The sequence below is a fragment of the Scardinius erythrophthalmus genome, assembly GCF_964197995.2.
Source record: "Scardinius erythrophthalmus genome assembly, chromosome: 21".
Classification (NCBI taxonomy): Eukaryota; Metazoa; Chordata; class Actinopteri; order Cypriniformes; family Leuciscidae; genus Scardinius; species Scardinius erythrophthalmus.
Genome location: NC_138241.1, coordinates 27,380,627 through 27,395,832, shown reverse-complemented (window position 1 = coordinate 27,395,832; position 15,206 = coordinate 27,380,627). Strand labels below are relative to the sequence as shown.

The 15,206-nt window shown below is 39.4% G+C and overlaps 1 protein-coding gene across 11 annotated transcripts in view; it reads left to right on the top strand.

Moving 5' to 3' along the window:
- Positions 1-15,206, top strand: part of cep170aa (centrosomal protein 170Aa) — a 41,355-nt gene that overhangs the window by 17,269 nt on the left and 8,880 nt on the right. For 9 of the 11 annotated variants that reach the window (XM_081351172.1, XM_081351171.1, XM_081351170.1 and 6 more), the window contains exons 7-12: positions 1,018-1,155; positions 4,782-5,240; positions 9,923-10,467; positions 11,945-12,046; positions 12,856-12,991; positions 13,706-15,190. In XM_081351172.1, the coding sequence (XP_081207298.1) occupies positions 1,018-1,155; positions 4,782-5,240; positions 9,923-10,467; positions 11,945-12,046; positions 12,856-12,991; positions 13,706-15,190 (2,865 nt within the window). Of the gene's footprint in view, positions 1-1,017; positions 1,156-3,128; positions 3,264-4,781; positions 5,241-9,922; positions 10,468-11,944; positions 12,047-12,855; positions 12,992-13,705; positions 15,191-15,206 lie in introns of those variants that run through there. The other 2 variants (XM_081351164.1, XM_081351163.1) reach the window with 1 other exon arrangement.

Here is a 15,206-nt window from a genome sequence, read left to right as displayed (position 1 = left end):
CCATAGCAACGCCTTGGTAACCACCCACAAAAATGTAGTATTGATGGTGGCGAGTTTAGCACGGTCTAGCACCACTAATTTTTCTTTAAAGTATGTCAAAACGTATTATAAAATGGCTAGTTCTGATCCTTGATTATGATTGGCTGAGCAGCATTCGAAGGTGTTGTAAAATACTCTATAAACACACATCTGTGACCTTATAAAATCAGTATTACTGCGCTACTTCTCTGTGTGTTTCTTGACAACACATTGCTGAAGAAGTACATTGCTTGAAGTATTATTTGTTATCAATAGATAATTAATTTTTTGTTGCTGTAGCGTCATGCCTAACAACTGCCCTTATAAGCTGTTCTAAAATCACTGTAAACCACAGCTTCATGGGGTTTATTTGAGACTTTAACCCATCTAAACACACATGTAGTTTATGTGTTACCCTATGTAATTAGAACTGTGGTCCAGCCTTGTCGTGAAGTGCTGGGTATTTAATAATAGGGAAGGGAACAGCTCTACGCCCATGCCTGTTTTTCACCCATCAGTGTTTCAAGGGTGGGTAGCGTTTAACATGAACTCTTATCTCATTGCCACCTGGTTATTTCATCCTGCTAATTGTCAGGCTTGTCTAAAAGTCCCTTAGCCCCCGGCTGTTAAAGTTGCATGATCCATCTGTGATTAGCACATGACTGCAACACTAGGAATCACTGAATCAATATCACTGAATCAATTCACTTGAGTTAGGAGTGATCCTGTGCCATTGGAAAGTGTTCTGCCCTCCACAGATCAGAAACAGACTTATTTAGTTTCTACTTTATGAAATTAAGGTTCAGGTTTGTTAACTAATGTTTACAAATGAAAACATACTGTAATGTGTTATTTTATTCATTCATTCAAGCATGGTGCGATCAGTGACATGTAAACACGAACGCGAATGTATATGTAATACATGAGCATTGTGTATACTGTATGTATATTAATCTTTGTGTCCTCAAAGCAAAGCTAATATTTTCTTCTCTATAACAGGCGATATAGCTGCCTTGCACAGGGGAACCCCACTGTATGGACAGCCATCCTGGTGGGGCGATGGGGATGCAGATGATGAGAATTCCTTTAAACAAGAGAATAAAATATCTGGAAAGAAGCAGGAGAACAGCGGGACAGGTAAGACATCCCATCCTTTTAAACACTATCTGTTTGCTCAAAATATAATTTTAATTGGATTGTTTTACTAGAATAATTTGTATTTGATTTGGCATTCTGTACAACTATCTAGTATTTTTGTCTTCATTTGTTTTGTTTTTCATTTTTTCATTTGTTTCCATAAAATTATTTTTATCATCATTTGTTTTCCATAAATATTTTTACTTTTATCAAATGAATTTTATGAAAAGAATTTACACTATTTTAAAATTAAGTCTCTTATGCTTTCCAAGGCTGCATTTATTTAATAAAAATCAATTTAATAATTTATTCCTGTGACGGTAAAGCTGAATAATCAGCATCATTACTCCAGTCTTCAGTGTCACATGATCCTTCAGAAATCATTCTAATATGCTGATTTGCTGCTCAAGTTACAATTCGTATTTTTATCAAATATAGAAAGGACAAAAAACTATATTTATTTGAAATAATAGAAATCTTTTTCAACATTAATTTATAAATGCTACTTTCACTTTTGATCATTTTAAAGCGCCCTTACTGAATAAAAGTATTAATTTCTTTAAAAAAAAAAATCTTACTGACCCCACACTTTTGAAAAGTAGTTTATCTTCATTTAAGTTTGTATTAAGTACATTTATCTTGTTTTTAGGATATTTAGGTATTTTACTGGAAAATAAGAAAAAAAATATTAACAACAATCTCAAATATATATATATATATGTCAATCCTTACATATGTCTATATGTCCAGAATATGTCTGATTCATAAATGACAGAGAATAAGTCATTTTTCCACAAACTGCTTCATTAGACAGCCACATGGAGATGTTCCCTAACACAGTTTGAGCAGATGTAGACCATAGAGGAGAGTTGTCTCATACAAAGGGTTTGTATTGTTTGCTGTTTAATCCAGGAAAAGAGCGTAAAATATACTGCTGATTGAAACTGGCATGTTGTAGTGTGCTTTGATCCAGGGGTCTGGAATCCCATTAACTTGTTCCGTATAGGAGTAATGGGATTGTAGATTACTGAGGCTTTACCACAGCAGGACATCATACGTTTGCTACCGACACTAAACTAGACAAGTGCACTCAAAATACAGCAAGGAAAAACCTATTGTGCCCTTCATCATCACACCATTTTGGTTTTGGTTTATGTGTAGTCAGATCTAGATAATGTAATTGTAGCCCGGCTTTGTCCAGCATATAAACATGGCCTCAGTATTGTGCTCTTGCTCCGTGATAACAGGTGACATGTTTTATCCATAAAATATTCGATTAAGTATTTGGTCATATATACTTGAACAGAGAGTTTGCCCAATGTAACCCACTGTAGCTTGATCATAACTGCACATGGAAATGTACTGAATGAGTGCTACATGTCTAGATTATGAACAAGATATAATAACAGTTATTTGACAAAGATAACCATAAACATGAGTTTTTTAGGTTTATTTTTTTATCATGTGTACTACTTTTATCGGTGACCCCAGAATAGACCATCGAAAGATCTTAAAACACTCGTGCCCTTGAGCCCTCTTAATTTATTTAACTCAAAACAGCAACGTCTCTGTCCAAAGACACAAAATCTACTCCCAGAAGAAGCCTTGTTCCTTTATGAGGGAATGTTGGGTAAATATATCTCGAAGGGGTAGTGCTGGCACACTGAATGGCATTGTTTGACAAAACCTTGCAGTCTTGTTCAGGCAATGAAGATAGACTCAGGTTCAGGAGACGGCAGAGTTGGCAAAGGTTCCAAATGAATCAGCCTTATTTGTTTCAGACTTGATCAACCTCAGTGCTGCCACACACAGAGAGAGAGAGAGAGAAAATCATTCATGCAACAGTCCACCACATCAAAGTTCCAACACCTCCCAGGGCTATTTTAGGCGGCAGTCAAGGCTGGTTTTTCGAAGGCAGGGACTCACAGGCCAGCGTAGGAAAGGAAGAGGAAGAGAATGTAAAGAGAACCGTCTCCCTTAAGAAGTGAATAGGTTCATTTGTAGACCGGCCCAGCCCCCTCCATCTCCATTGTCACGGAGGCGTGTTTGCTTTCTCTTCTGTGACACCAGCGCCGCTCATCACAGAGGCAGCCACACATGCTAGATTTGTAAGTATTTTGAGTATTTGAGTTGTTGTACTTTATCAAACATAGTTAATTGAATGTTAACTTGCTAGAAAACATGTATAAGACCTTGTGCTTCATTAGATTTTTCTTTGGTTATACTTAGCAGATTCACAGTAGTTAAGTAAAGTTGAATTCTATAGGTTAGTGCTTTTCTGTTGACTGGGTAGTTGTATTTTCTAGTTTACCAGAGATTTAGTTAAGCTAAAGGGAGGATAAAAAGTAGCATTTTTGCTTTGGTTTAGAAGAGGAAGTGCAGAGTATTTTTAAAAATAGGAAGTTTCAGCTGCACTCTGATTGGTCAGAGGATTAACTAGACATACATTTAGGGATACATTTAAATGTTTTTTTCAGTGTCTACATTAGAGGGTTTTTTTTTAGACGCCATGTCAAGTTAAAAGTAGTTCAGCTCTGAAAAGTTGTTTTGCTCCATTCTGTTGTGTTCCACCTAGTTAGTTTTGAACACAAGAACACATCCTGTGTGAATGACCCTTATGAAAATTTTGAAATCCCATCTTGGTTTGTTTGTTTGGTCTTAATGTAGACAAAAGCTCTAAATCCTGCTTTGCACAAATAAGTACAGGCAGACAGTACTTGTAAATTTAGGGCATTCAGTCAGAAATGAATACTTTTATTCAGCAAAGATGCATTCAAATAATAAATGCTGTTCTTTTGAACCTCCTATTCATCGAAAGAATCTTGAAAAAAATATATTAAGCACTATTAATATTAAACGGTCTTCAACATTGATAATAATAATAAATGTTTCTTTAGCTGCAAATCAGCATATTAGGAATGCAATGCTAATGGCTGCTGAAAATTCAGCTTTTCCATCACAGGAATAAATTACATTTTAAAATATATTCAAATAGAAAATAGTAATATTTCACAATATTACTGTTTTTACTGCATTTTTGATCAAATAAACAAAAGAAATCTTACAGACCTCAAACCTTTGAATGGTTTTATACAGTTAATATTTTTTACATTTTAACATTTTAACCACAAGCTAAATATTTAATACTGTGTATATATATATATGACTAAAAATCTTAGCTCAAAAATAAAAAACATTTTAAAAAATTGCCATAAATAAGATACAGTTCATAGAAATCTCCATCTCTGGCGACCATAGGGTTGAGAACCTCTGATGTATATATCAGACACAGTGTCATTTTTTTTCTTAAGCCAGCTAATAGAATGAAAATTGGTAAAATGGTGTAGCATTTGTCAGACTGTTTGTCACTTCCAGAATTTAGCACCATGTCTAGGGTGTCAGAGCATCTGTCCTCAGCCAATTATGTTGTTATAGTGCCATTAGCCGTCCCATTAATTCTTGTCATGTGACAGACATTAAACAGTGGCTTTGTCCTGACAGTGATTCAAATCCACAGTCTTGACATTTATAGCTAGCTGATCAGATTTTGTTCGCTTTGAGGCTGTGACCCTTAACTCATAGATGATGCTTATTTTTCTTCTCTTTTTTTTTCTGTGGCCCCACAGAGAGCAAAGAGACCAAGCGGGGTGATAAATCAAAGGAAAATGGTCTGGGGCCTGTAGGCGCTGAGCCCAGCTACTTTGAGATTCCCAACAAGGAGGGACAAATGGCACAGAACAGCATCCATGAGATCCCAACAAAGGACACTGAGGGCGCTGGGGCTGCAAAATCAGACACTGGCAATGCCTCCGCACAGGCCAACACCTCATTCACCATTGAGTTTGATGATACTTCCCCAGGGAAGGTCACGATTAAAGATCATGTGTCTCGTCTACGACCTAAAAAATCCCCTCACGTTGGCGGTAAAGACCTCAGCACCCTACAGGCAGCCATCATGGCCTCTGAGAGCAAGGTGGCTGACTGGCTTGCCCAGAATGACCCTCCTCTAGTGAGGCGTGAGTCCACAGAAGAGGACAGTAAGAGCATCAAGAGTGATGTGCCTGTTCACTTCAAGAGGCTTAAAGGTACGCCATTACACATATATTTATTCATTTAGCAGATGCTTTTAAAGTGCCCCTGTTATGCTATATTAAAGGTTCCTCATTTTGTTTAGTGGTCTCCTACAATAGGTTTACATGCATCAAAGGTCAAAAACACTTTAATTTTCTCATAATATACATTGCACATCACTTAATTTCTCAATCTGAAAACGTTTAGTTCAAAGATTCAGTCTCTCTAATCCCCTCCTTTCCGTGAGCCTACTCTGCATATTGGTCAAATGGCCCAGTTTGTTGTGATTGGTCTACTGCTTGCATGCCTTTTACATGTCGACCTCAAAAAACCAAACTCTTCCAGGCCTCAGCCACAACTACAGTGTTTGAGGGCGGATCAAAGTAGACGTTGTTTGCGGGCAGCCAATGAAGACCAAAAGCTGGAATTATGCACATTTTTTACATTGTTACATGGTGTGTAACAGGAAGTGAGACTTGAATAGAGTGGTGCAGGTATGACATCACTTTGTTGGCCAAAACGCTGAAGCGAGTTAGCATTTTAGCATTTCCGGTTCCATCGTCCCGAAGTCAATGGTTTTTTTGAATGGGGTTTGGTTAAATGGCTGAAATAAGGTCTGTGGTGAACACAAGCTCAAGACACATTCACGATTTGTTCTACGACATAAAATACATCAGTTACCCCATTCCTGATTTTTTTTAAGCTGTTGCGTGTCTTGAAAAAGCCGGTTAGGGTTAGGACTACAGAGGCTGTCGAGGAGATTAAACGTCATCACGCCAAACAGGTAACTCGCTTTTACAGCCTTGTTTTGCTTATAATTGTGCTCTTATAAACTATTCTAACTAGTTCTGGGAAAATGTTTTTAGATACAAACTGAAAGAGTTGTTGGAAGCTTAGTGGTGGTGACATTGAATTTGTGGGACCGTGGTGTAGTCCGTTTATAGCCTACCTTTAGCTTTTTACTTCTGGCGACTGCATTTAGGCTTCAAAATTCATAAAAGTTGTGTTCATCTGTGATAATTATCTTGATGGACAAAGCGTGCAAGTATCATAAACTTTTGTTGATCACAGAGCTTGTTTTTAACAATAATCCAAAAGCCTATGGGAAAATCCCAATGGATTTTTTTTGTTGAGATAACCAGTGTGATGCTAACTGCCGGTTGGCCTTCAAAGTGATGTCATACCTGCACCACTCTATTGCTGACAACTTGTTTCAGCAGTTCAGAATCGATTCTTTCTTTTAGACAATATATTTTATTTGTCATTCACTTTGGTATTTAAACCTTTTACATTCACAAACAGTTATATTACACACTGAATGAAAGGTAATATTCGAAAAAGCAAAATAGGAGCACATTAAATGTGAATAATACGAGCAGAAGCAATAAACCCAAGGAGAAAACAATACATGTAGCACTACCATAGCAAAATACCAGAGTAGTTCATCTTTAGAACAGAAAAGTGCAGAAAAGTTTGTTAGTGTTTCAATGGAACAGTGTGCCTAAAAATGAAAATTCTGTAAATAGTTTCTTGCTCTTCTGTCATTTCAAATCACTATTTTTTCTGTGGAACATAAAAGTAAATGAAACATTATGAAGCAGTTCATAGTGACCAGGGACCAAAATGAAGGAGCAAGAAAACATAAATAACCACCATTTAAATATGCAATTAGTCTTCTGAAGGTCTCCGATTGCATTATGTGATGACCAGTCCAAAATTTAAGACCACATATGTCCAGAACGAAAGAATGTGTTTTGGCCTCCAAGACACCATTTTGTCTGAAGGGTTAGACACAAGCCATTCTCTGTGAATAATAACTTGTGTCTATTTACCTTGAAATATAGATTAAAACTGTGTTAAGAACTACTTTCATGGTGCTTTTTTTTTAGCTCGAAATCCCCTGGTCACTACAGTATAAACTGTCAAGAGCTGCGAAACAAAATCTTCCAAAATGTTAACGTTTGTGTTCCACAGAAAAATATAACATATGAGGGTGGGAAGGAAATTTCCTCGTGAATTTAATGTCTCAAAGCCATAAGGGAGATTTTAATAGTCAGTTCATAATGAATGTACTCAGAAGAGATGAGTATATGACAGAGGAAGTAAAGTGCCTTATTTTGGGAGCCCTGAAGGGGAAAAAATAGCTTTGACTTTTCTGTCAGCTTGAAGCTTCCAAAGATAATGCCTGTTTTCTTCACTCAGTTTCAAAAATGTATATGAGCAGTGATGTGAAGTCATGCATTGATTTTTTTTTTTTTTTTTTTTTGAACATTTAATACAATCATGTGAGTCATAACCTCTGAAATCTTATGGCCTTCCACTCCTTTTCATTAGCTGTACTGCAGACTTTCAAAAATGTTCTGAATTTCTCAAGGCTGTTAAAGGGATGCAGTAATGATGACATCAGCAGATTCATGTACTGAACTCTCCAGCCGGTAGACAGGTCGTGTAGCGTCAGCTGCATTTCCCATTCCAGAGGATTATCTGCCACCTAGCACTTTTAAAACCCTTTTTTCCCTTGCACCCACTGACAGAGCTTAGCAAAGATTGCGGTTAACGCTCGACTTTCTCCTTAAACTCTCCTTAGGGAGCCATTTTCTAGCTGTAGCAGAACTGCATCGTTTTACGCTCTATCGATCAGTCTGTGTGGTGATTTAGCTTTGAGATCTACATTTATACTAGACCTGATTTTAAAAAACAAAATCATCATCTCCTTCTATGGGATGCTTCCCTTCGGTAGGACTTTTCTTTGTGAAAGCTTCAGCATGTCGCTTCGGGACGGGAAAGCCCGCTCAGCTCGCCATCGCTTGATTCTGTAATGAAATGTGTGGTAATTTATGAGAAGCGTGTGCTTTGCAGCCAAAGGAGTGCATATAAATTTGAGAGCGTATGAATCCACGTGTGAGCTCTAAGCAGGACTGATAATTGGGGAAGGCTGGTGGACTATGCGGTCTATCCAGTCTCAGGCGTGGTTCTTTTAGTGCTTGTGTTTGCGGTTGTCTTTTGGAAGCTGCATTGGTGCTGTTTGTTTTGTTGGGTGCGATCTGAGAACTGGTGAGTTCAATTGTTCTTTCGATTGTCCACCGGTGAGTTAGATATTTGTTTTGATCATTTGAGGGATTTGTTTCTTGCTTGAGGTGGGAAAATAGTGTAATGGAATTTGGAGAACTGGAGAAAAAATATGTAAAATATGACATGAATATTCAAATTCATGATTTCAGCAGAGTTGATGTAGTTTTTCATTTAGTATTTTGGTTTTCAATCTCAGTTTATTTTTAGTTAGTTTTAATGGTGCTGAAAAATTGTGTTTTCAGTATAGTTTTCCATTGCACCATACTCAGTTATACATTTTATTTAAGTGCATTTAAGTGTTATTTATTGTTTGAGGACATTTGGAGAACTAATTGTCTTTGTTTTCTTTGTAACTTTAAGCTGCACATTATTTGTTCCAACCACTTTGCTGCACTCTATTTTATTATTGTGGTGTCATTTGCAAAAAGCAAACTATGGTTGGTTGGTTGGTTGGTTGGTTGTTTTAAATTATGTTGATCAGATGCCCCTTCCTGTCTTATTGGGCAGAATAGACAGAGTCTGAAGTCAGGCTTGAGAGGTCAATTAAAAACAGACCATACCATTTTTTTTATCCGTATTGTATTGTTTTATGTTGTTTTTATTGTTTTATGTTGTTTTGTTTTGTAGTAAGATTTGTTTTTAAAGATGTCTCCTATGTTCACCAAGGCTCCATTTATTTGAACAATATAACAGTAATATTGCGAAATATTACAATTTAAAGTAACTGTTTTCTATTTGAATATATTTTAAAATCTAACTTATTCCTGTGATCAAAGTAGAATGTTCACATGATCCTTCAGAAGTCATTCTAATATGATGATTTAGTGCTCAATAAACATTTCTTATTAATAGCAATGTTAAAAAATCAGTTTTGCTGCTTCCATGATACAAATTTTCAGGATTCTTTGATGGAAAAAAAAAGTTCAAAAGAACAGCATTTATTTTGTAACATTAGATAATGTTTTACTGTCACTTTTATCTATATAATGTGTCTTTGCTGAATAAAAGTAATAATTTATTTTTAAAAACAAATCTTACTAACCCCAAACTTTTGAACGGTAGTGTACAGAGCTTGAACTAGAGACAGTGAAACAATAATACAGGTGAATTCCTGTGTTTGTATAATTTAATACACATGTTTGTTTTGGTGTTATAGTTGGAGTAAATGCAGTCTGACTCATAGAGGGCTGGTGGGGCCAGCTCTCCTCGTTCAAAGAACATGCTGTGCAACACAGAAGAGCTGCTTTGTTTCACGCTCTGTGCGTGAAAGGCCACTATCGGAGTGGTGTAGTTGTTTCTCCCAGTCTCTCAGAGCAGAGGCTGTCACTTCTGACTGCATGCTGCTTCCTCAGCCGACGAAGCTGAAGAATAGACGACCCCCTCCTCCACCTCTTATTTCCTCGCCTTTTCTTCCCTGTGCTCTCGCTGAGAGTAGGGCTTAGTTAGCGTCCAGAGACTTGCAGTCCAGCTTTAACGCCCATCACAGCCTCAGGGTGGAAGCGTATGGGGGGGTTTGTGTTAGCTCTGGTTAGGTTTAAGTCTGAAGTTGTGCGCTTGGTTGAAAGCACTGCCCTGTTCTGTGTCCGGATTTGCCGTAACCCCTCAAAACGATCTTCTGTTACAGGCAGTAAACACGAGGATGGCACGCAGAGCGATTCCGAGAACGGCTTGGGATTGCGCTTTGGCAGCAAACGGCACGCCGCACTGGAGGAGCGTCTGAGAGCTGCAGGAGTTGGTCGGGTCAGAACAGAGGGCTCGTCTTCTGTGAGCCGCACAGCCTTCATGATTGAGTTCTACGACGAGGATAACCCTCGCAAAAGGCGCTCCTACTCGTTTTCGCAGACCGCACCGCTGCTCGGAGGAGTGGCAGGGGAGGGGCTTTGCCCTACACCGCCCTCACGTCCTAAGGTCGTCGCCGCCGCAGCAGCGGACGGCAGCAAGGGCATGTCATCGTCTCTGGCGGCGGTCGCCCCCACGGCTGCTCGACTCCTGCTCAAGCAGAAATCGGAGGAGCCCAAGGTGGCGCAGAACCCTGCTGCTATTGGTCAGCCCAGTCCCACAGATGAGGCTCAGAAACAAGACGACGATCAGAGTGACAAGGGCACGTACACCATTGAACTGGATAAAAGCAACCCCGAGGAAGAGGAAGCAAGGCGAATGATCGATAAGGTATGACAACTTCATTTTTAAACCTAACCCTAAAGATTGTCTGACACACAATCATATTGACGTGATTTCATCTGTTAAACACTTCAGCATTTATCCTTCTACAGAATGGTGGAGTTTCCCTGTCATTAAACCTCATCATTATTCACAAGACTCATGTTAACAAGACGCTTCCCATTTGTGAGAAATAGAGGAAATGACAAAAAAATGGATAGCTATATGGAAAGCAGAAGTTTAATACTTAGGGTTTAAAGGTCAGAAGTTTCGGAATATCAATTGATATACAACATTATAAGAGCTGTAATGATTTCCAACATGCTTTTCTGAGTGCATTGGGAAGGTTGTGTTTATCCTGGAAATCTGTTTCTGAACATCAAGCAGTTTGAGTGCATCTTGCTGTGAAGCTCTGTTTAATGGCTTTATAATGGCTCTCATGTGGCCAACCAATCAACTCCTCCATTATTCACTTTAACTTCAGGGAGTTTTAAAGCCTTGCCTTTTAATGCATGTCTGGGTGCTATTACTTATGGATTGTTTATGAATGTTCATGTATTTAATTATAAAATAACATGGAAAACATAAGAATACTGCGCAGTTTGTGGTTTTCAGCTATAAATGATGGGTGCATAAAAAATTCGTAACATTTTTCAGCCTCCTGATGATTTTCAATATACATCTCGTCATTTACACCATCGTTCAAAAGTTTGTGGTCGTTAAGATTCTGTACATTTTTTGAAAGAAGTCTCATATGCTCACCAATGCTCCTTTATTTGATCAAAAATACAGTTAAAACAGTAATATTGTGAAATATTATTACAATTTAAAATAACTTTTAATATGTTTTAAAATGTAGCTTATTCCTGTGAATTTTCAGCATCATTACTCCAGTCTTCAGTGTAACATGATCCTTCATTTTCATTTTCAGGATCCTTTGAGCCATAGGAAGTTATTTATATTTTATTAATATTTTGTAACGTTATAAATGTCTTTACCGTGACTTTTGATCAATTAAATGTGTCTCTGCTGAATAAAAAGAAATAATCTTACCGACCCCAAACTTTGGTAGTGTAAGTCTTTAGGAAAATGTTAAAATGAAGATTCAACCAAATTAAAAGCAGATTAAATTGCTCCCAATATTGCTTAATTTTATATTGGCATCAGAATAATTAAAAATGCATGGTGAAGATTCAATATATCATCCAAGTAAATAGTTGGATGGATAGACAGAGATATTCGTTTTAAACGGAGTGACTGTCAATAAAGATGACGTAAGTTTATTTTTAAACATCCTGTGTTGTAAAGGTGTCTCTATTGAACTGACATACTTCCTGTTCGTTCCTTCCTGAGATGTTGTTCTGGCTCTGTTGCTATGGAGTCTGTGCAGCTGTGTTTATTTGACCTCTTTTCGCCACATAGGTGCTGCCATCGTGTCGCAGCTCACTGATTCTCCTACGTGTGTTTTTGTGTTTGTCATGTGTAGGTGTTTGGGGTGGAGAACTCTCAGGATCCTGGTTGTCCTGAGCAACGGGAAGCAGGTGGAAAAGTGAAGGAAGGCAAGAAGCTCAGTTCCACTGTGTCTGAGGTAAAGGCTGAACTGAACATATGTCTGCATCCTAAGTCAAGTTGTCATTTATAGAATCTAAACCTACCTTGTATTTTATGCTTCATTATCTCATTATGCGTTTATCTAATTTACAGACAGTTGACGGGTAACAATGATAGGTTTTCATAATTTGGAGCATAATGTTTGAGCTGATGTCAAACATCAAACAGCACATGTAACATAAACCAGCTTGTTTCTGATGTTGTTTCTTTTCTACACCAGTTGAAATTGTGTTTCACATTCTGGTTTGAATGATACGGTTTGATGTTACTTGGACTGGCTTTCAGGAATACTGACACAGTTCTTTGTCAGTCACTCCCTCCGCTGACCACTTCCTTGTTAGGCAGAAAACTGGCCACTTGCTCACTGACCCAGTTCAGGAATGAGAAGTAGTAGTCTGCTGCCTTAAGGCAACATTCACACACACAAACTTGCACGCACGCACACACACACACACACACACACACACACACACAAGAGTAAGGCTACAAAAGAGTCCTTGTTTTGAATCCTTGTTGTGGATCCATGCCATGTTCACAACCAGTATTCACTCTAATATGAGCAGAGACTCGAGTTTTCTGATTATTGTTGTATAACTATTTATAGTGGTGCTTACTCAGACTAGCATAATCAAATTAGTGTAGTTTGTTTGGAAATTATAAATGTAATGTGATTCCACACACAACCCATGTCATCAGCTCTGTGCAGGACTCTACCACAGACATCCATTGCAGGGGTGAATCAAGTGATTAATACTGACTAGAGAAACATCTTTACTTCTTTTGTAGAGACTTGTGGAGGATTCAGTTGCAGTCGGCAGCCCTCGCTGGGTTTCACAGTGGGCCAGTTTAGCTGCTAATCAAACACGAACAGACCCAGAGGGCTCTGGAGCCGAACCACCACCTTTCGTCCATCAAGAACGAGGTAATTTACTGAATTGTATATATCCAATATAAAAAAATACTGCTTAATTAAAAAATCGATTATATCGCCCAATAACGTGTATGGTATCAATCATTAAAATTGTGTAATGCACACCTAGCCGTGGATTATCCCTTACATGTTCTATAATGTATATGTTCACTACTGTTCAAAAGTTCAAGGTCAATAAGAATTTTTCTAATGTTTTGAAATGTCTCATGTTCACCAAGGTTGCATTTATTTGATCAATAAGACTGTAAAAACAGTAATATTGTGGATTATTATTACAATTTAAAAATAACTTTAAATAAAAATAAAATAAAACTGAATTTTAAGGAGCCATTACTCCAGTCTTAAGTGTCATATGATCATTTAGAAATCATTCTAATATGCTGATTTGCTCAAAAGCATTCTTGTTATCAGTGTTAAAAACAGCTGTGCTGCTTAATATTTTTTGGGAAACCATGATTAATTTTTTCAGTATTTATTGATAAATTGATAAAAACTAATATAACAGGGTTTTTTTTTTTCTTTTTTTTGAAAATTTTGTAACATTACATTATACGTCTTTACTGTCCGTTTTGATCAATTTAATGCATCCTTGCTGAATAAAAGTATTAATAATTTTTTTTTAAAAATCTTATGGACCCCTAACTTTTGAACAGTAGTGGATATGTTTGAAGTGCTATAATATGTATTTTCTTTTTCCCACTTCAGACGGCGATGCTTTTGAGGCTGGCATCTCTATCAAGAGCACCGGTTCCACCACTTCCAGCCAAGCTGAGCGCAAAAGAAGGACTCTTCCGCAGCTTCCAACTGAGGAGAAGATCAAGCGTTCTGAGATCGGTGAGAAGCAGGACACAGAACCCCAGGAAAAAGAAAGCCACAGTGACCATAAAGGTGATGGCGAGTGCCTCAAAACTCCGAACAACAAGAACATTGAGTCTAGCCAATCCAAGAGCATCCAGCAGGACGGGAAAGCTGGAAAACAGTCTTCTGCGCGCCCCCTCGGAAGTGGAGAGAGGAGAACGCCAGAGGAGAGTCGCAGGAGGCGTTCTGAGGACAAGAGTAAAGGAAGTGACAGCGAGAGGTCTGGGAAAGCGCTGGTGAGGCAGGGTAGTTTTACCATTGAGAAGCCCAGCGGTAACGTCCCCATAGAACTGATTCCTCACATCAACCGACAGAACGGCGGGAGGGAGCGAAGCGACTCGATGGGCAGCATGGACACGGCAACTCTTCTCAAAGACACTGAAGCTGTCATGGCATTCCTTGAGGCTAAACTCCGGGATGAGAAGAAGTTGGACCCCGCAGCCGGCCCTTTATCCCCAGAGTCTGACATCGACACGGCCAGCACGGTTAGCCAGGCGGCAGCCGAGGCCGATCGTAAGGCGGTTCAGAAGCGACGGTCCCTCAGCAGCCTTTATAGAGAGAAGAGCAATGCGAGCGCCACATCGAAAACCACGACCAGCGCAAGAGAGCGCCTGGAGAGGAAGACCAAGACCAAGACCACAGAAAGCCGCTCAGATTCTCGCCGTTCAGTACAGACGGCCTCCCGTGGCCGCCAACCATCCCAAGATCTCACGGATGACGACCAGACGTCCTCTCTAGCCATCTCAGACATCCTTTCCTCGGACCAGGAGATGTATTCCAGCCGCTCACTCACCAAAGGTTACTTCACCTCCACCGATGACCTCTTGCAGTCCAAGCTTGATATCAGCAAATCCGCAAGGTCCGCAAAGCCCAGCAAGACGGTGCAAACTAGCGCCGCGGCCCTTGTGAAACAGGCTGGTCTTCCGCAGCCCCGTCCCACGCGGGCATCTCTGTTGCGCAGGGCTCGGCTTGGAGACACATCGGACACAGACCTGGCGGATGCAGACAGGGTTTCAGTGGCATCGGAGGTGTCCACCACTAGTTCCACTTCTAAACCACCATCAGGAAGAAAGGCGCAGTCACGCATTGACTTGCTAGCGCAGCCTCGACGCACCAGACTCGGCTCGTTCTCAGCACGGAGCGATTCGGAGGCCACGGTCGGTCGGACCGCAGCGTCACGTGTGTCGGCAGAGACGGCGCTTCGTCTGGGGCTGAGAAGCACAAATCAACAAGCAGGGGACAACAAGCTAACTGCACGCATGAGGGCTAATAGTGTCTCCAAGCTAACGGACCCCAAGCCGAAGACAGCACCTGTCAACAGCACCCCATCAGGTGAGAAGGAATGTAA